General features: G+C 49.0%; 1 protein-coding gene across 2 annotated transcripts in view; it reads right to left on the bottom strand.

Annotated features, from left to right (window-relative positions):
- The window catches only part of HIP1 (huntingtin interacting protein 1), a 195,742-nt gene extending 176,562 nt beyond the window's left edge, over positions 1–19,180 (bottom strand). Inside the window, exon 1 of one of the 2 annotated variants that reach the window (XM_058443959.1) lies at positions 19,014–19,180. In XM_058443959.1, the coding sequence (XP_058299942.1) occupies positions 19,014–19,133 (120 nt within the window). In that variant the 5' untranslated portion in view covers positions 19,134–19,180. The remainder of the gene's footprint in view (positions 1–19,013) is intronic. The other variant, XM_032756398.2, reaches the window with a different exon arrangement.
- Between the last annotated feature and the right edge of the window lie 253 nt (positions 19,181–19,433).

Here is a 19,433-nt window from a genome sequence, read left to right as displayed (position 1 = left end):
TGGCAAACCAATGTGTTTATGCACTGGCTATGGGTTTCAAGGTTTTTTGTTTTGTTTTGTTTTTGTTTGTTTGTTTGTTCGTTTGGCTGGGTTTTTTTGAAACAGAGTCTTGCTCTGTCACCCAGGCTGGAGTGCAGTGGTGTGATCTTGGCTCACTGCAACCTCTGCCTCCTGGGTTCAAGCGATTCTCGTGCCTCAGCCTCCCAAGTAGCTGTGACTACAGGTGCCTGCCATCATGCCTGGCTAATTTTTGTATTTTGAGTAGAGATGGGGTTTCACCATGTTGGTGAGGCTGGTCTCAAACTCCTGACCTCAAGTGATCTGCCCGCCTTGGCCTCCCAAAGTGCTAGGATTACAGGCGTGAGTTACCACGCCCAGCCTCAAGTTTCTTCTTAAAAGTTAAAGGGAATCTCTCTGAGCCTACTCTGGCTCTAAAGGCTGACCCCCACTTCTAAAAGAAGTTAAAGAAACATATCTGTGGCTGCCAGCCTGCAATCACTTATTAAAGAATCTCTCAGGTCCCTGCCAGGTCTAACTTTCTCTATGTCAAACAGGTTTAGTCGTTTGGGCCACAGGTTTACTGCAATGGCATGATATTCAGACACTCCATGTGGCCTCTGATTTAGTGTCAAAAGGTTTCTCTCCTGGCCTGGGCAACATAGCAAGACCTCATCTTGGCCAGGCGCGGTGGCTCACACCTATAATCCCAGCACTTTGGGAGGTCGAGGCGGGGGAATCACCTGAGGTTGGGAATTTGAGACCAGCCTCATCAACATGGAGAAACCCAGTCTCTACTAAAAATACAAAATTAGCCGGGTGTGGTGGCACATGCCTGTAATCCCAGCTATTAGGGAGGCTGAGGCAGGAGAATCGCTTGAATCTGGGAGGCGGAGGTTGCGGTGAGCTAAGATCGTGCCATTGCACTCCAGCCTGGGCAACAAGAGCAAAACTCCAACTCAAAAAAAAAAAAAAAACAGCAAAATAAAAAAAACCTCATCTCTACAAAAAAATCAAAAAATTAGCTGGTCATGGCCATGCATGGTGGCTTACACCTGTAATCCCAGCACTTTGGGAGGCCAAAGTGGGCAGATCACTTGAGGTCAGGAGTTCGAGACCAGCCTGCCCAAAATGGTGAAAACTCATCTCTACTGAAAATACAAAAAATAGCCAGGCATGATGGTGAGTGCCTGTAATCCCAGTTCCTCAGGAGGCTGAGGCAGGAGAATTGCTTGAACCTGGGAGGTGCAGGTTGCAGTGAGCCGAGATTGCACCACTGCACTCCAGCCTGAGCAACAGAGCAGGACTCTATCTAAAAAAAAATTAGCTGGGCATAGTGGCACACATCTGTAGTCCCAGCTACTCAGGAGGCTCTAGAGGATGGCTTGAGCCCAGAAGTTCAAGGCTGCAGTGAGCTATGTTCACACCACTGCACTCCAGCCTGGGTGACACAGCAAGACCTTGTCTCAAAAAAAAAAAAAAAAAAGTTTTTCTGGAGAATTATTTTTGTTATATGCTACAAGCTAGGCCTACTGGGAAGGCCAGGATCCAAAGACACTCCCAAAGTTGTGCAATGCTCAGCCTGTGCAACTGTACCTGGGAGCCCTAAGCAGAGGGCAGAAGATGGTAAGTGGGCAGAAGTAACCAATTGCAAAAAGTCTTCCTCACTGGGTAAGTTATCTGGGTGAATAACTTTGGGAAACCAGTTCTTCTGGGGGGGGTAAAGTCCCCAGCGATCAATGCAGAAGTTACCCACAGAAGCTATGTGCAGCCACTGTTAACCAGGAGAGAGGGTCTCATAGAGAGGGAAGAGGCAAACAGGATCCCATTTACAAAGCTAAGAATCAGGACAGCAAAGCTAGCCTAACAAGGTCCAGGTGTCAAAAGGCAGTGGGCTCCGACAGGGCTGCTATCTCAGTAGTGTAACTGACAGTGGAACTGACAGGCTGCTGCTTCAATAACTGCACCCTGGGCGTGGTGGCTTACGCCTGTAATCCCAACACTTTGGGAGGCGGAGGCAGGAGGATCACTTGAGGCCAGGAGTTCGAGACCAGCCTGGCCAACATAGTGAGACCTCCCCCGTCTCTAAGGAAAATGTTCAAAATTAGCCAGGCATGGTTGTGTGCACGTGTAGTCCCAGCTACTTGCGAGGCTGAGGTGGGAGGATCGCTGGAGCCCAGGAGTTTGAGGCTGCAATGAACTGTGATTACACCACTGCACTCCAGCCTGGGTGACAGAGTGAGACCCTGTCTCTAAAAAAATAAAAAAAAAAAATAGTAATAACTGCACTTTCACAGAATCACCAAGTCTCTAAGCCTCTGGGACAATGTCATCCAACACCCCTCATTACAGACCCAGACTGAAGACCTATAGTTATAGTGGGCAGGGACCAGGCAGATCAGAGAGAGCCACAGCTTGGAGAAGCAAGACTTCCCGATTCCTAATCCAGTGCTCTGGGAGCTCCTGGCTCCTCTGCAGCCAAACCCAGAATGCTGGGACATTCCAGACCACCATCATGAGCCTGAGTAAGTATCCAGATGCGGCAGGCCTGCCCTGGGGGAAGCACCTATTTGCTCCCCGCTCCGTTTCCTAGCTGTAAGCTCTCTTTCCAGCAGAGATGCCATCATGACCCTACAGTTGCATTGGGATTTCCCACTTTCCTTTTTCTAATAGACAGCATAGCACTTGATCAAAAACAATTTTTTTTAAGGTTAAGTAAATTATATCTGTGATCCCCAAACTTGGAATTGCACCAAAGAACTCCATGGCTCAGCAGGAAAAAAAATGTTTTGAACAGGCTGCTGAATTGTTTTTTCAGGATAAGACTTCTGTGCCTGAGTGCCAGGGGTGGAAATCCAGTGTTTGATCCGCAGCCACGACAAGCACCAATGAAACGACAAGTATTCCTGTAGGTCTGAAAGGGTGGCCTGTCTGTGCAGCGAGACATGGGACCCATCAGGCCTCCTGCCCTGAAGCAGGAGTTACCTGTTATCCTGTATTCGTTTTCTATCACTGTTGTAACAAATTACCGCAGGCTCAGCAGCTTAAAACAACAGCCATTTATTGGGAGGCCAAGGCGGGCAGATCATGAGGTTTGGAGTTTGAGACCAGCCTGGCCAACATGGTGAAACCCCATCTCTACTAAAGATACAAAAAATTAGCTGGGCGTGGTGGTGCGTCCCTGTAATCCCAGCTACTCGGGAGGCTGAGGCAGGAGAATCCCTTGAACCCAGGAGGCAGAGGTTGCAGTGAGCCGAGATCGTGCTGTTGCACTCCAACCTGGGCAACAGAGCAAGACTCCATCTCAAAAACCAAACCAAAACAAAACAAACCCAGCCATTTATTATCTCACAGTTCTGTAGGTGAGAATGCAACAGGTCTCCCTGGGCTAAAATCGAGGCATCAGCAGCCCTGTCTTCTGTCCTGGAGGGCCTGGGAAAATCTGCTTCCAAGTTCATTCAGCTTGTTGGTGGAATCCGAGATCTTGCAGTGCCAGGCCCGGGGTCCCCGTCTCCTTGCTGGCTCTCAGCCAGGTGCCACCCTTAGCTCCTAGAGGCCTCCCTCTGGTCCTCCCACATCTCAGAGTCAGCAGCTGTGCATGAAACCCTTCTCATGCTGGGAATCTCCCTTGTGCTTGTAGCTAGTGAATTTGCTCTGCTTTTAAGGATCTATGTGATTAGACTGGGCCCACCTGGATCATCCAAGACCCTCCCTGCTTTAAGATCCTTAATTATATTTGCAAAGTCCCTTCTGCCATGTAGAAGGCCTCCTGCTCTGAAGGTCCTTCTGCAATCCTCCCACCTCAGCGTCCCAAGTAGCGGGGACTACAGGTGTGTGTCAGTGCGCCCGGCTAATTTTTTTATTATTATTATCATTTATATATAGAGAGAGAGAGAGAGAGAGACAGAGTCTCGCTCTGTCACCCATGCTGGAGTACAGTGGCGCAGTCTCAGCTCACTGCAACCTCCTCCCCCGGGACTCAAGCAATTCTCTCACCTCAGCTTCCTGAGTAGTTGGGATTACAGTTGTGAGCCACCACACCCAGCTAATTTTCGTATTTTTAGTACAGATGGAGTTTCACCATGTTGGCCAGGCTGGTCTCGAGCTCCTGACCTCAGGTGATCCGCCTTGGCCTCCCAAAGTGTTGGGATTACAGGCGTGAGCCACCGCGCCCAGTCTATTTTTATTTTTTGAGGCCGTGTCTCACTCCATCGCCAGGCTGGAGTGCAGTGGCACCATCTCAGCTCACTGCCACCTCTGCCTCCCAGGTTCAAGCGATTATCCTGCCTCAGCCTTCTGAGTAGCTGCAATTACAGGTACCTGGCACCATGCCTGGCTAATTTTTGTATTTTTAGTAGAGACAGTTTCGCCATGTTGGCCAGGCTGGTCTCCAACTTCTGACCTCAGGTGATCTGCCCGCCTTGCCCTACCAAAGTGTTGGGATTACAGACGTGAGCCACTACACCCGGCCTAAAAAACTGCCCAAAGTGCTGGGATTACAGGCGTGAGCCACCATGCCTAGCCATCGCCACTAATTTATTTTCTATTTAACAGACATCCTCAGCCTTAGCTGGGATAAAGCCCTCTGCTAGATGCTGGGGCAATACACTAAAGGTTGAATGAGAAATTTAGGGCCTGTGTGCCAGTAAGGAAGTTAGACACAAGACACGAATGAATGGAAGCCACAACTTGGGCATGTGGAATAGCAACACTCTGCGTGTGGCTAACAACAGGGCTCAATTTCCTGGCTGCAAGTTAGTTAACAGCAGCTCTAGGAAGATGCTGCTTGCAGATGCGTGGTTCATAAATCAAACACTCCCCAGTTCTAGGGCAGCATCAGGAGTGCTTTCAAGGGGAGGCAGAATTAGAGAGAGACCTCAGAGGATGCATCAACAGGGTAAGGGGCAGGTTCTTAGACACTGTCTCCTACTCTGACTCTGTGGGGGGAGTTCTGTTGTGTTGGTTGTTTTTAGGGACAGAGTCTCACTCTGTCACTCAGGCTGGAGTACAGTGGTGCCATCATAGCTCACTGCAGCCGCCAACTCTGGGTTCAAGGCGATCCTCCCACCTCAGCCTTCCTAGTAGCTGGGAATACAGGCATGCACCACCACACCTGGCTAATTAAAAAATTTTTTTTGTAGAGACAGGGTCTCACTATGTTGCCCATGCTGGTCTCAAACTCCTGGCCTCAAGTGATCCACTCACCTCAGCCACCCAAAGTGCTGTGATTACAGGCATGCAGCACCACACCCAGCTGGGAGTTTTTTGTTTTTTTCTTTTAAGTTTGTATTTTGAAATATAAAGAAAACTGCACAAAACTGTATTGCTTAATGAATTATCAAAAACCATTACCGAGGCTAGCAGAACGCTAGCAGGGCCTCAGAAACTCCCTTTCCCCACCGTCCCAATCACCAACCTCCCCTGCACCCAAAGATAACTTTTACTGGTCTTTTATGAGAATCACTTCCTTTTTTCTTTACAGTTTTACTACCTAAGCAAGCAAATTGAAGTACACAGAAAATGTCCTTTTGTGTCTGCCTTTTTCTTCACTCAACATTCTCTTTGCAGCATTCATCCGTGTTGTTGAATGTATCTAAAGTTTATTTTCATGGGTGTATAGTATTCTGATGAAAGACTATATTATGTATACATCCATCTACTGTTCACGGGCTTTTGGTGTGTTTCCAGGTTGGGACTATTATAAAATATGATTATGAATATTCTTCTAAATGTCTGTGGGTGCATGTGCTATGCATTTTTTTTTTTTTTTTTTTTTGAGACTGAGTCTCACTCTGTTGCCCAGGCTGGAGGGCAGTGGCGCAATCTTGGCTCCCTGCATCTCCATCTCCCGGATTCAAGCAATTCTCCTGCCTCAGCCTCCCTAGTAGCAGGGATTACAGGCATGCACCACCATGCCCAGTTTTTGTTTGTTTGTTTGTTTGTATTTTTAGCTGAGACAGGGTTTTACCATGTTGACCAGGCTGGTCTGGAACTCCTGACCTCAAATGATCCGCCTGCCTTGGTACACAAAGTGCTAGGATTGCAGGCATGACCCACCGCACCCAGCTGTGTTATGCATTTCTGTTGGGTATATAACTAGCAGTGGTATGGCTAAATTACTGAGGATGCCTGTCTTTAATTTTAGCATAACACTAGACATTATCCAATGTGGTTGCTCCAGTTTACAGTCCCACCTGCAGTGCCTGGGCATTTTTTTTTTTTTTTTTTTTTGAGACGGAGTCTCACTCTGTCTCCCAGACTGGATTACAATGGTTCGGTCTTGGCTCACTGTAACCTCTGCCTCCCGGGTTCAAGCAATTCTCCTGCCTCAGATTCCCAAGTAGCTGGGACTACAGGCGCATGCCACCACACCTGGCTAATTTTTTGTATTCTTAATAGAGACAAGGTTTCACCTTGTTAGCCAGGCTGATCTCGAACTCTTGACCTTGCGATCCGCTCACCTTGGCCTCCCAAAGTGCTGGGATTACAGGCATGAGCCACCACGCCCGGCTGGGCATTTTTATCACCCTACATCCTTGCCAATACTTGGCACTGTCACGTTTTCTTTTTTTAATATTTTTAATTTCAGCCATCCTGATGGGCATGTAGAGATATCTCATTAAATGTTTTTCTTCTTTTTTTTTTGGTAGACAGAGTCTGGCTCTGTCCACCAGGCTGGAGTGCAGTGGCACCATCTTGATCATGCAACCTCCTCCTCCCAAATAGCTTGGATTACAGGCATGCCCCATCACACCTGCCTAATTTTCATATTTTTAGTAGAGATGGGGTTTCACCATCTTGGCCAGGCTGGTCTTGAACTCCTGACTTCAGGTCATCTGCCCACCTCAGCCTCCCAAAGTGCTGGGATTACAGGTGTGAGCCACCGTGCTCGGCCAGTACCTCATTAAATGTTAATTTGCATTTTCCTGATTACTAATGAAGCTGCACACCATTTCATAAGTTTATTGGCCATTTGTTTATCCCCTTTCATTAAGTATCTCCTGCTTATTTTTTTTTAATTAAGTTTGTCTTTTTGTTTGTTTTTGAGACATGGGTCTCACTCTGTCACCCAGGCTGGAGTGTAGTGGTGTGATCATGGCTCACTGCAGCCTTGACCTCCCCAGGTCCCCCGCATCAGTCTCCTAGGCCGGGTAGCTGGGACTATAGATGCACACCTAAGTTTCTGTATTTTTTGTACAGGCGGGTTTTTATCATGTTGCCCAGGCTGGTCTCGAACTTCTGGGCTCAAGAGATCCGCCCACCTCAGCCTCCCAAAGTGCTAGGATTATAGGCATGGGCCACAGTGCTTGGCCTTTTCTTTCTTTCTTTTCTTTTTTTTTTTTTTTAAGTTTTTTGTTTGTTTTCTTAAATTTTTTACATATTCTGGATGTAGGCCCTTTGATAATTATGTGTGTTGCAAATATTTTCTTCTGGGAGGAATTTTCAGTGTCCAAATAAGTCAACTGGAAAAGACTTAGCAAAATAAGGCTTGGCGCGGTGGCTCACGCCTATAATACCAGCACTTTGGGAAGCCCAGGCGGGTGGATCACCTGAGGTGAGGAGTTCGAGACCAGCCTGGGCAACATGGTGAAACCCAGTCTCTACTAAAAATAGAAAAATTATCCGGGTATGGTGGCATGTGCCTGTAGTCCCAGCTACTCGGGAGGCTGAAACAGGAGAATTGCTTGAATCCAGGAGTGGGAGGTTGCAGTGAGCTGAGATTACACCACTGGATTCCAGTCTAGGTGACAAAGCGAGACTGCATCTCAAAAACAAAAAAAAACTTAGCAAAATAAATGTCTGTACCTTTTCTAAGTCACACATTTCTAAGCCACTGACCCGGCTTCCGCGTTAAAGGGAGATACAGAAAGCAAGTATAAAATTTGGGGCCAGACAAGCCAGGTTCAAACCTCAGTTCTGCCACTTCCTGAGTGCTCTCAAACCCGTCTTTTAATCTCTCTGAGCCTCAGTGTCTGTATTTGAAAACTGACCACAACCATCTACTGCATGCTTGCTCTGTGGCTTCAAAGGAGTAATGTGTCAACATGCCTTTACACTATAATGTTAGTTGTTGTTAAACACAAGCCATAGGCCACACTGGCTTCCTGAGCTGTTTTGTAGCAGTATTAGCAGAGGCAGCAGCAGCAACCTTTCTGATCCAAGAAAAGATGCCATTCTCTCTTCCTCTGAGCCAGCAGACACCTTAAATCACGGTCCCTCTCCCCTCACAAGTCCTGCCCACACACTGGGAACAGAGCTCCTCCCTGGCTGCCCGGGCAGGAAAACAGGAAACAGCCACCACCCTGCCGGGAGGTGGGGCTGACAAGTTCTTTTTCCCAGGTGGGCATCTCTCCAGGTCATCAACCCTCCTTGATGCAGGAGGAGAGCTGGCCGCCAGCCCACTGCACAAGGCTGTGCCCGCTGCCACACCCAGGTCTCCGCCATACCTCGCCTTGAGGTAGTGGAATAAGTGAGCCAATGAATGGGGAGCAGAAAACGGTCTTCATCAGTGCCTTGCAGAAGTGCCAGAAGGGGAACCCTTTCAGTGCCCAAATGGGGCAGGGAATCTGATCTCCTGGGCCATAGGGACATGCCCCATCCTTCTTAACGTGCAGCACCAACCCTTTATTTTTATTTTTTTAATTTTCTTTTTCAGAGATGGGGTCTCTGCCCTCCAGCCTGGGAGACACAGTGAGACTCTGTCGCAAAAAAAAAAAAAAGGACAGGGACCAGGGACCCTGATGGTGCCATATCAGGCAGGGTCTTGGAGGAGGCAGCAAAAGTTTTTGAAAAAGGGCAGTTATAAAAGTAGTTGTCGGCGAAGGGGGAGAATGGTGGGGGGAAGTGGGGTGAAAAACTACCTATGGGGTACTATGCTCACTACCTAGGTGACAGGATCATTCATACCCCAAAACTCAGTCACATGCAGTTTACCCATGTAACAAGCCCGCGCATGTACCATCTGAACTTAAAAGTTGAGAAAAAAAATGCAGAGGAAACAGAAGAAAAAAAAAAACCAAAAATTCTAACAAGTGAATAAAAATAAGAAACTAGAACAGAAAAAAAAAAAAAAAAAAAAGCATTGTTGGGTCAGGTGCAGTGACTCGATAATCCCAACAATTTGGGAGGCTGAGGCGGGAGCATCGCTTCAAGCCAGGAGTTTGAGACAAACCTGGGCAACACAGTGATATCTTGTCTCTCCAAAAAAAAAAAAAAAAAAATTAATTAGCTGGGTGTGGCAGCACATACCTGTAGTCCCAGCTGCTCAGGAGGCTGAGGTGGGAGAATTATTTGAGCCCAGGAATTCGAGGCTGCAGTGAGCTATGATGGCATCACTGCATTCCAGCCTGGGCAACACAGCAAGACTCTATCTCTTAAAAAACAAAAAAGCGGCAGGGTGCAGTGGCTCACGCCTGTAATCCCAGTACTTTGGGAGGCCGAGGTGGGCGGATCACCTGAGGTCAGGAGTTCAAGACCAGCCTGGCTAACATGGCAAAGCCTAGTCTCTTCTAAAAGTACAAAAATGAGCTGGGCATCATGGCGGGCGCCTGTAATCCCAGCTACTCAGGAGGCTGAGGCAGGAGAATAGCTTGAACCCAGGAGGCAGAGGTTGCAGTGAGCCAAGATCGTGCTACTGCACTCCAGCCTGGGTGACAAGAGCGATACTCTGTCTCAAAACAAAACAAACAAAAAATCGCAATGTTGGATTTGAGGGACACTGTCCAGAACAGGTGATTTAGAGGGCAGGCAGGATGAGATGACAAAAATCCAGGCAAGATGTAATAAGGGCAGGAAATGCAAGAAACACAGGATAAATGGGAGAGACAAGTCTCATAGAGGCACTCAAAAGAATGCAGCTGTGAGGGCAGGAGGGACAGAGGGCTCAGAACTGACACCAGAGAGAAAGTGGGGACCATTGTCCTGCCATAGGGACACCTGAGGGAGTACAGTTGTCCAGTGGGAAGTGGTCACTCACGCTGGGAAGTCAGGAGGGAGATGTGGGGAGTCAGTACCACAGAAGTGAGAACAGAAACCATCAGACAGAGGTGAGGGCAAAGGAAGTGGACAGGAGGTAAAAGAGAAGTGGGGTGAGGACAGCGCCTTGGGGACCCCAAGCGTAAGGAGGAAGAGAGCAGAGGGTGCCAGGCAGTGACAGAGGGACAAACATAGCTATCAACCCCTGAAAGCCTCAATTTCCTCCTCTGGAAAATAGGATTTTTTTTTTTTTTTGAGACGGAATTTCACTCTTGTTGCCCAGGCTGGAGTACAATGGCACGACCTCGGCTCACTGCAACCTCTGCCTCCTGAGTTCAAGTGATTCTCATGCCTCAGCCTCCCGAGTAGCTGGGATTACAGGCGCATGCCACCACGCCCGGCTAATTTTGTATTTTTACCAGAGACAAGGTTTCTCCATGTTGGTCAGGCTGGTCTCGAACACCTGACCTCAGGTGATCCGCCCGCCTTGGCCTCCCAAAGTGCTGGGATTACAGCTGTGAGCCACCGTGTCCGGCCTAAAATAGGAATTATAATTCATACATGTGTTGCAAGGATTGAAAAGGGTGGCTCGTGTAAGGCCTTTACCACTTGCACACAGTATGTGGGCTGTAATTTTTTTTTTTTTTTTTTTTTGAGACAAAGTCTTGCTCTGTTGCCCAGGCTGGAGTGCAGTGGTGTGATCTCGGCTCAGTGCAACCTCCCCACTTCCCGGGTTCAAGCGATCCTCCTGCTTCAGCCTCCGGAGTAGCTGGGATTACAGCCACGAACCACTACACCCAGCTAATTTTTTTTTTTTTTTTTTGAGACAGAGTCTCGCTCTGTTGCCCAGGCTGGAGTTCAGTGGCGCAATCTCGGCTCACTGCAAGCTCCGCCTCCCGGGTTCACGCCATTCTCCTGCCTCAGCCTCTCCGAGTAGCTGGGACTACAGGCGCCCACCACCACGCCCGGCTAATTTTTTATATTTTTAGTAGAGACGGGGTTTCACCATGGTCTCGATCTCCTGACCTTGTGATTCGCCCGCCTCGGCCTCCCAAAGTGCTGGGATTACAAGCGTGAGCCACCGCGCCTGGCCCACCCAGCTAATTTTTGTATTTTTAGTAGAGAACGGGTTTCACCATGTTAGCCAGGATGGTCTCGAACTCCTGGCCTCAAGTGATCCTCCCACCTCGGCCTCCCACAGTGCTGGGATTACAGGCATGAGCCACCATGCCTAGTCAGTAAATGTTGACTATTACCATTACTATCACTGGGAAGAAACTCAGGACAGTACAAAACCAGGGACCAAAAGAAAGCTCTTAACTTCCTTCCTACGTTTTCAATACCCACTAAAGGAGCAAGGTTGGAGAGACAGAAAGGCACAGAAGTTTAAGAAGCCAGCTCTGGGCTGGGCGCAGTCACTCCTGTCCGTAATCCCAGCACTTTGGGAGGCCAAGGCGGGTGGATCACTTGAGGTCAGGAGTTCGAGACCAGCCTGGCCAACATGATGAAACCCCGTCTCTACTAAAAATACAAAAATTAGCCGGGCCTGGTGGCACACGACTATAATCCCAGCTACTCCTGAGGCTGAGGTGAGAGAATCACTTGAACCCAGGAGTCACATGTTGTAGTGAGCTGAGATGGCACCACTGCACTCCAGCCTGGGTGACAGAGTGAGACTCCATCTCAAAAAAAAAAGAAGCCAGCTCTGATTGTCAAGTAAATGGAAAAATGGTGTTCATGTGCAGCTCTCCTTGCAAGAAGGCACCTGCTCAGACTTCAGGCAAGGTGTGACTTCTTTGTGCACCTGCTCCACAAGCAGAAGGGGGAGGGGTGCCAGGTTCAAGGCTCAGGGTGCTACACAGCCTGGCTCTGAGCATTTGCGTTCCCAAATAACAAACCTGACACAGATGCTTCTTACCTGCAGGAAGCTGGCTTAGGGCCATCTTGATTTTCTGAGTATAACCAGAACCAACTGAGCCACCCAAAGTCCGTGGGGTGCCAGGGGTGTGGGAACCCATCAGGACCCACGGTTACCATGTTGATTGCACATGAGAACCACCTGGGACTTTACAAAGTGTCAATGATCACCCCATACCAATGAGACAGAGTCCTTATGCAGGAGGCCCAGAGAAACAGTATTTTATTTTTTAAAGAGCTCTCCAGCCAGGGTTGAGAACTGCAGATCCTTCTAGCCCAACCCTAAACTTTTTTAGCTGCTGAACTATGGCTGAGCATCTGCTTAAGCTCATGAGCAAGAGGGCAGAAGTACCCCCAACGTAAACATGAAAAAAAGGACTTTGCCATTTGGTTGTGAAGTCCTGGCTTCTCGGTTCACTCACTGTGTGACCTTGGACAAGTCACTTAGCTTCTCTGAGCCTGAGCTATTAAAATGAAATCATAGATATAAATCACCCAGCATGTTCCTGGTACCCAGCAGGCCCTCAATAAATATTTGTTTCTATCTCTTTCTCTCTAGGATCTAAGGCTCTTCTCAATGCAGGATGCATTAAGATCCTTTGCTCTGACGTATGCTCCATCCACAGGTTTTTTTTGTTTGTTTCTGGCTTTTTTTGTTGTTGTTTTTCCTTTTACAGGGTCTGGCTCTGTCACCCAGTCTGGAGTGCAGTGGTGTGATCATGGCTCACTGCAGCCTCAACTTCCTGGGCTTAAACAATCGTCCTGCCTCTGCCTGCCAAGTAGCTGGGACTACAGGCAGCACCACCATGCCCAGCTAATTATTTGATTTGATTTGATTTTTTTGTAGAGACAGGGTCTCGCTGTGTTGCCCAGGCTGGTCTCGAACTCCTGGGCTCAAGCCATCCTCCCGCTTCAGCCTCCCAAAGTGCTGGGATGATAAACATGAGCCACTGCGCCCAGCCCACCCAAAGAGATTTTGACTCTCTAAAGGTTTGTTCCCCACTCTGTGTCTTTTCCTCTAATCCCAGAACTCACCTACTACAGAGCACTGTTGCACAAACATCAGCGTGCACAGAGTACCCAGGGCTGTGGTGAACATGACAGGCTCTGATTCAGTAGTTCTGGGTGGTGCTCGACATCCTAATAGCTCTGGTGATGCTGGTGTTTCGGGGCCTGACCACATCAGAGCACCAAGGCTTGTCCAGGAGCCGCGCAGTGGCCAGTCTGCCTCCCTGCTGACTCACGAGCCCCCCAGAGCCGGTCTCTTTATCTTACTCATCTCGGTGTCTCCTCCACAGTATGTGCTCACTAAACGGATGTTGAAGAAATAAACAAACCATGGAGAAAACCATTTTCCAGCTAAGTAAAAACAGACAGGGTATTTTATTTGTCCTGTGATTGACAGTCCTCCTGGCTGATTCCAGAATTGCCCTCTTGGCTGGTGGGAGGACAGCGTGGTCAAACGGACCTGACACTTGGAACCTGGAGTCCTGGTTTTGAATCCTGGCCCTTCCACTCACCCGTGGGATGACCCTGGGCAAGTTACCAAGCTCTTTGAGTCACGATGTCCTCATCCATAAAATGAAAATGATAATGACTAACCATCGTGTGGTCCCAATGATGGCTAGAAACGTGCTTTATAAACTGTAAAGTACTCCTGATAAGGTCTCCTTATTACGGATGGGTTTCTTTTTTGTTTTGTTTTGTTTTTTTTGAGGGCAGGAAGTACTTTTCACTTCCCTAAAGCTTGAAGGTGGCTTGTGATGGATTGGGTGGGGAACACACCAAGGGTCTGGTTGGAGATGGGCGCAGTGGCTGGGCCATCAGGCAGGTCAGTGGTGCCTACTCAGGCAGTGACAGTGGCCAGGTGAAATGTGAGGATGGTGCAGGAGAGTTGAGGAGGCAAGGCTTCCTGGAGGAGGCTGGCAGGAGTAGGGATGCAAGGCTGGTCTGAGGGTATAGATGCCAGGACAGAAGAAGGCAGGCAGAGCAGTGAGAGTCTTTTGATGGGCATGCGGCCAGGGTCTTGCCTCTATGTGGGAGACAAGGCTAGACCAAGAGCGACCCTGGAGCACTATGAGAAAACACGTAATTATAGGCCGGGCGCAGCAGCTCACACCTGTAATCCCAACACTTTGGGAAGCCAAGGCGGGAGGACTGCTTCAGCCCAGGAGTTCAAGACCAGCCTGGGCAACACAGCGAGACCCCATCTCTACAAAAAAAATTTTAGGCCAGGAGCGGTGGCTTACGACTGTAATCCCAGCACTTTGGGAGGCTGAGGCAGGCGGCTCACCTGAGGTCAGGAGTTCGAGGCCAGCCTGGTCAACACATGAGACCCCGTCTCTACTAAAAATACAAAAAATTAGCCAGGCGTGGTGGCGCTTGCCTGTAATCCCAGCTACTCGAGAGGCTGAGGCAGGAGAATCACTTGAACCCAGGAGGCGAAGGTTGTAGTGAACCGAGATGGCGCCACTGCACTCCAGCCTAGGCAACAGAGTGAGACTCTGTCTCAAATAAATAAATAAATAAATAAATTTTAAAGATCAGCTAAGCATGGTGGCATGCTCCTGTAGTCCCAGCTACTCAGGAGGCTAAGGCAGGAGGATCACTTGAGCCCGGAGTCCGAGGCAAAACTGAGCTATGATTGTGTCACTGCACTCCAGACTGGACAACAGAGCGAGACCATCTCGTAAATAAAAATAAATAAAGTAATTATTAATATATCCTGTGGCCCAGGGCTGAACTACCCACCTAGGCCCAGGGTTCCCTTGCTGACCCCATTCACCACTAACCATGAGCTTCAGGATGTAGGCAAGAGCAAGACACGGACCTGCCCGCAATAAGCTCAGCGTTCAATGGGGGCCACAGAGAGAAATGATGCCAGCACAAGGTCACAGGAACTAGGAGAGGTCACCAGCCCTGCTATAGTTCAGAGGAGGGAGTGGCCAATTTTGCCCCTCTGTCTACCCCAGCCAATGAGTCTCTGCTGCACCCACTGGGAAGTTTATCTGCCTAGTCTAGATGTTTCTTTATTTATGTTCCTCCGTCACTGGAATGCCCCATCCCCTCCTCCACCCAGCAAGCACTAACTCATGCTAAAAGATGTGCTTCAGTCTTCGGGGAGGGCTCCCAACCCCAAAGCCTGTGCTTTACCCATGTGCTTTTGGTAATTATCCTATTACCTAGTACCACATCTATCCCTCTAAGGAAGAGTTAATCACAGCCTGCTTGATTGCTCACACTTCTGCTGTCTTGGGTTCATCTCCCCAGTCAGATTATAACAATAATCACTGAACTAGTGCTCCACAGTTTACAAAATGCCTTCAGGCATATTGGGCTTAATTGAATCCCCACCATAAATCAGCCAGGTAAGTATTATGTTTATTTGACAATAAGGAAACTGAGGCTTAGAAAGGTTAGACAACTTCCCTGAGACCACATGGCCCATATACACGCCCAGCTGTAAGCCTCAAATGCCTTCTAACTCCAATGCCAGCATCTGCTCACTACTCAGAGGCTGCCTGAGGCAGTGGGTAAAGGTTGAGACTGCTTCCAGCTGTGTGACTTCTGGTGAGTTACTTAACCTCTCTGTGCCTCAATCGTCCTGAGAGTAAAATGTGGCTGATACCCACCTCATCCGTTCTTGTCAAGATTTAAAAAGGTAATACAATGACGTCCTTAGAATAGCGCCAAACACAATAATTAATTAGTTATTATTATACCTTGGCTGATTCTCATGGTCTCCTAACTCATTAAATTTTTTATAATTCATTTTTATATCTCATAATACCTATTTTCCCCTTTTTTCCCTTTGCTTACCAAGCTCTGCAACCTCATAATACATTTGATAGGTAGTCATTAAACAAAATAATTTTTTTGCAGATTGACTAACGTTGGGTTTAGGGCTGTTCTCTTTTCTTTTCTTTTTCTTTTTTCTTTTTTTTTTTTTTGAGATGGGATCTCGCTCTGTTGCCCAAGCTGGAATGCAGTGGCACAATCTTTGCTCACTGCAACCTCAGCCTCCCGGGCTCAAGCAATCCTCCCACCTCAACCTCCAAAGTTACTGGGACAACAGGCACGTGACACCACATCCAGCTAATTTTATTTTTTGTAGAGATGGGGTCTTACTATGTTGTCCAGGCTGGTTCTTTTTCTTTACTCTCCTACACCCCTAAAGAGTTTCAACACCAGAGGCTGGGTGCAGTGTCTCACGCCTGAAATCCCAGCACTTTGGGAGGCTGAGGTGGGAAGATCGCTTGAGGCTAGTTCAAGACCAGCCTGGGAAAACACAGTGAGACCTCCGTCTCAAAAAAAAAAAAAGTTAAAAATAAGAGTTTCAACATCAGAAAAATTCTCTTTTTCTGCTCCACTCTACCTCATCCCCACCCACCCCACCCAGGTCAAATCTGGCCAATCACAAATGTCCCACAGCATGTAAAACACCAGAAAACACTGACCTAGACTCTCCTGTTGGGCCGTCCCCGGATAGCAGGGAAACATACCACTCATGGGTGGAAACTTTCACAAACCTAATTTCTATCACTATTATGGGTCAAAGTCTTACGCATATTTCTCTATTGCTCTAGTTTTTACTTATTTGAGACTCTAGAAGGAATGGGTTGTTAAAAAATAATATCTATTTATTTTCTTATTTCATTTGTTAAAAAAAAAAATAGGGCTGGGTGCCATGGCTCATGCCTGTAGTCCCAGCACTTTGGGAGGCAGAAGCAGGAGAATCGCTTGAGGGTAGGAGTTTGAGACCAGTCCAGGCAACACAGTGAGACCCCCATCTCTATGAAAATATAAAAATAAAAGGAATATACACACTGTTTCGTGGAGCAAGAAGCCTCATATAACTAGGCAGCTAGCAGAGGCACTAACATCCAAGACCAATGGAAAACTTCCTTCTTTTCAGGGGTCGGGTCCATGAAACCAGAGAACAAGCCTCAAACCCAGCTGGATCCTGGGAGGCAGAAGTGAAATGACCATCTCCCACTTCCCTCCTGGGGTAAGACAACCAGGTAGAGAAGACTCCCTGCTTCACACCATCCAGACACACCTGCATGGAGGCACTTTCTTTTTTTTCTTTCTTTTTTTTTTTGTAGAGACAGGATCTCACTGCTTCACATTATCCAGACCCACCTGCGCGCGGTTTTCTTTCTTTTTTTCACTTTTTTTTTTTCACTTTTTTGTAGAGATAGGGTCTCACTCTGTCACCCAGGCTAGAGTGTAGTGGCACGATCATAGCTCACTGCAGCCTCAGCCTCCTGGCTCAAGTGACCCGCATGCCTCAGCTTCTCAAACAGCTGGGACTATAGGTGTAAGCCACCACACGAGGCTAATTTTTAATTTTTTTTTTTTTTTAAATACAGGCGGGATCTCAGTGTGTTCCCAGGCAGGTCTCGAACTCCTAGGATCAAGTGATCCTTCCACCTTGGCCTCCCAAAGTGTGGGGATTACAGGTGTGAGCTAATGCACCCAGCCTAATTTTTTTATTTTTTGTAGAGACAGGGTCTCACTATGTTGCCCAGGTGAAGGGCCAAAGGTTTTCAGAATAAGAAGAGGGGATGAAGTACTCTGGGGGTGAAAAGCTTTATTGCTTCTTCTTCTTCTTCTTCTTCTTCTTCTTCTTCTTCTTCTTCTTCTTCTTCTTCTTCTTATTATTATTATTATTATTATTTTGAGATGGAGTTTCGCTCTTGTTGCCCAGGCTGGAGTGCAGTGGCGCCATCTCGGCTCACTGCAACCTTCACCTCCCAGATGCAAGCAATTCTGCTGGTCTCAGCCTCCCAAGTAGCTGGGATTACAAGTGTCTGCTACCACGCCCGGCTAATTTTTTGTATTTTTAGTAGAGACAGGGTTTCATGATGTTGGCCAGGCTGGTCTCAAACTCCTGATCTCAGGTGATCCACCCACCTCGGCCTCCCAAAGTGCTGGGATTACAGGTGTGAGGTACTGCGCCCGGCCAAAAGCTTTATTCTTTGAAAGATTCCATATATAGAACCTTCAGTCAGGTTCTCACTGTCTTTTCTAACTAAAATCCCAAAGCCCTTTCCCTCCAACTGTGTTTGAGGGTAGTATTCCTCGCACAACACATCAGGAGACCAGCCTCTGGCGAGGGGGACCCAAATGGATCTTCAAAGGTTCAACTCTGAACGCAAGAGTGTAGAAGAAATCTGCCCCTCCAGCATTGGCACTGGGATTAAAAGAAGCGTTGTACTCTTTGAAATGGATTTTACATACAAGTGAACTGATGAACACCATCAACATGTCAGCTTAATTCAATCCAATCAGTACACCAGGCATTAAAAACTCAGAGATAAAAATGGATTGTGGCTTTCTGTTGATGACACTGAGGAATTTTGGCCCCGAGCCCTGGTCAGGCAGGACAAATAGGGCAGTCTGCCTATTAGCTGTCAGGCACATCTTGGGGGATAAAACCAAGACCCCAAGTCAGGGCTCAGGGGCACCATGGTCTCCACTTTAGCCCCCAAAGTAATTTTCCCACAAAGTGGCCACACTTGGCATTTCCTACATTCCTTTTCCCTGCTCCGACCCCTTCGGCCCGGCCTCAGAGCTGACAGCTGGGGCTGGCCAGAGCCAAGCAAGAGGCATCGAGAAAGGGGGATGCTAAGGGGTGGGGGGTGGGAAGGGATGTCAATGCAACCAAGAAGTAATCGAAGGGGAAGAGAGGTCCCCTCACCCTTCACATTCCCAGCCCGGCGCCCTCACTCTCCGCCCCCACACTTGAGCCTCCAAGTGGCTCCCGTGCGCTTCCCTTGTTTAGGGGCACCCCTTCCATTCCGCCCCTTTTCAGTTCCTTCCCCTCTCACCTCACCTTGGGACTCCTGCCCGGTCCCCAGCTGATCAGGCTCCTCTTGGCCGCACGCAGCCTGCCATCTCCTCCGAGCCCGCCTCTGCCCTTCTCCCCAGGCCAGCTGGGGTACCCTGGGGTCCCCGACCTTCCTGGGATCGCCCAGATCTGCACGCCAATGCCCCCGCTCACGACCCCCTCGCTCCGTCCTCAACTGGGACCTGCAAGACTCCCACTCCCTTCAAAGCCCCTCCCGGACACCGCGTCCCTCGGGGTGCCCCAGGGATGCCCCGGGGTCCCCCATCCTCACCTGAGTCCGCTCGAAGCTCTCGCGCTCCGCTGCCTCCAGCCCAGCGCCGACCCCGCGCCGGCTCAACACCTTGGGCAGCGGGTTCGGCACCTGCTTCATGGAGCTGGCCATCCGATCCATGTCGCCGCGAAGAGCCGAGTCAGGGGCCCTCGGCTGCCCCGGGATCCCCACGGCGCCGCCCGCCCCGCCCTACCCGCGGGGATCCGGCGCTAACGGCACGGCTCCCGCCTGCCATTGGCTGTGAGTTCTGCCAGTCTTCCCGAGACCCCGCCCCTCGCCGAAAGGCTTCCCCGCCCGCCCCCGCCCCTTCAGGAGCCCCTCCGCTGGCTCGGCCCCGACTAGCCCCTCAGGGCCTCGAGGCGCGCGGTGACTGGTCTGGAGTCCTGTCAGTCAACGTGGTCCCGCCGTTCCTGGCAGGGC

This window comes from Hylobates moloch, unplaced genomic scaffold (assembly GCF_009828535.3).
Source record: "Hylobates moloch isolate HMO894 unplaced genomic scaffold, HMol_V3 SCAFFOLD_1, whole genome shotgun sequence".
Classification (NCBI taxonomy): domain Eukaryota; kingdom Metazoa; phylum Chordata; class Mammalia; order Primates; family Hylobatidae; genus Hylobates; species Hylobates moloch.
This window is presented reverse-complemented; position numbering and strand designations above follow the sequence as displayed.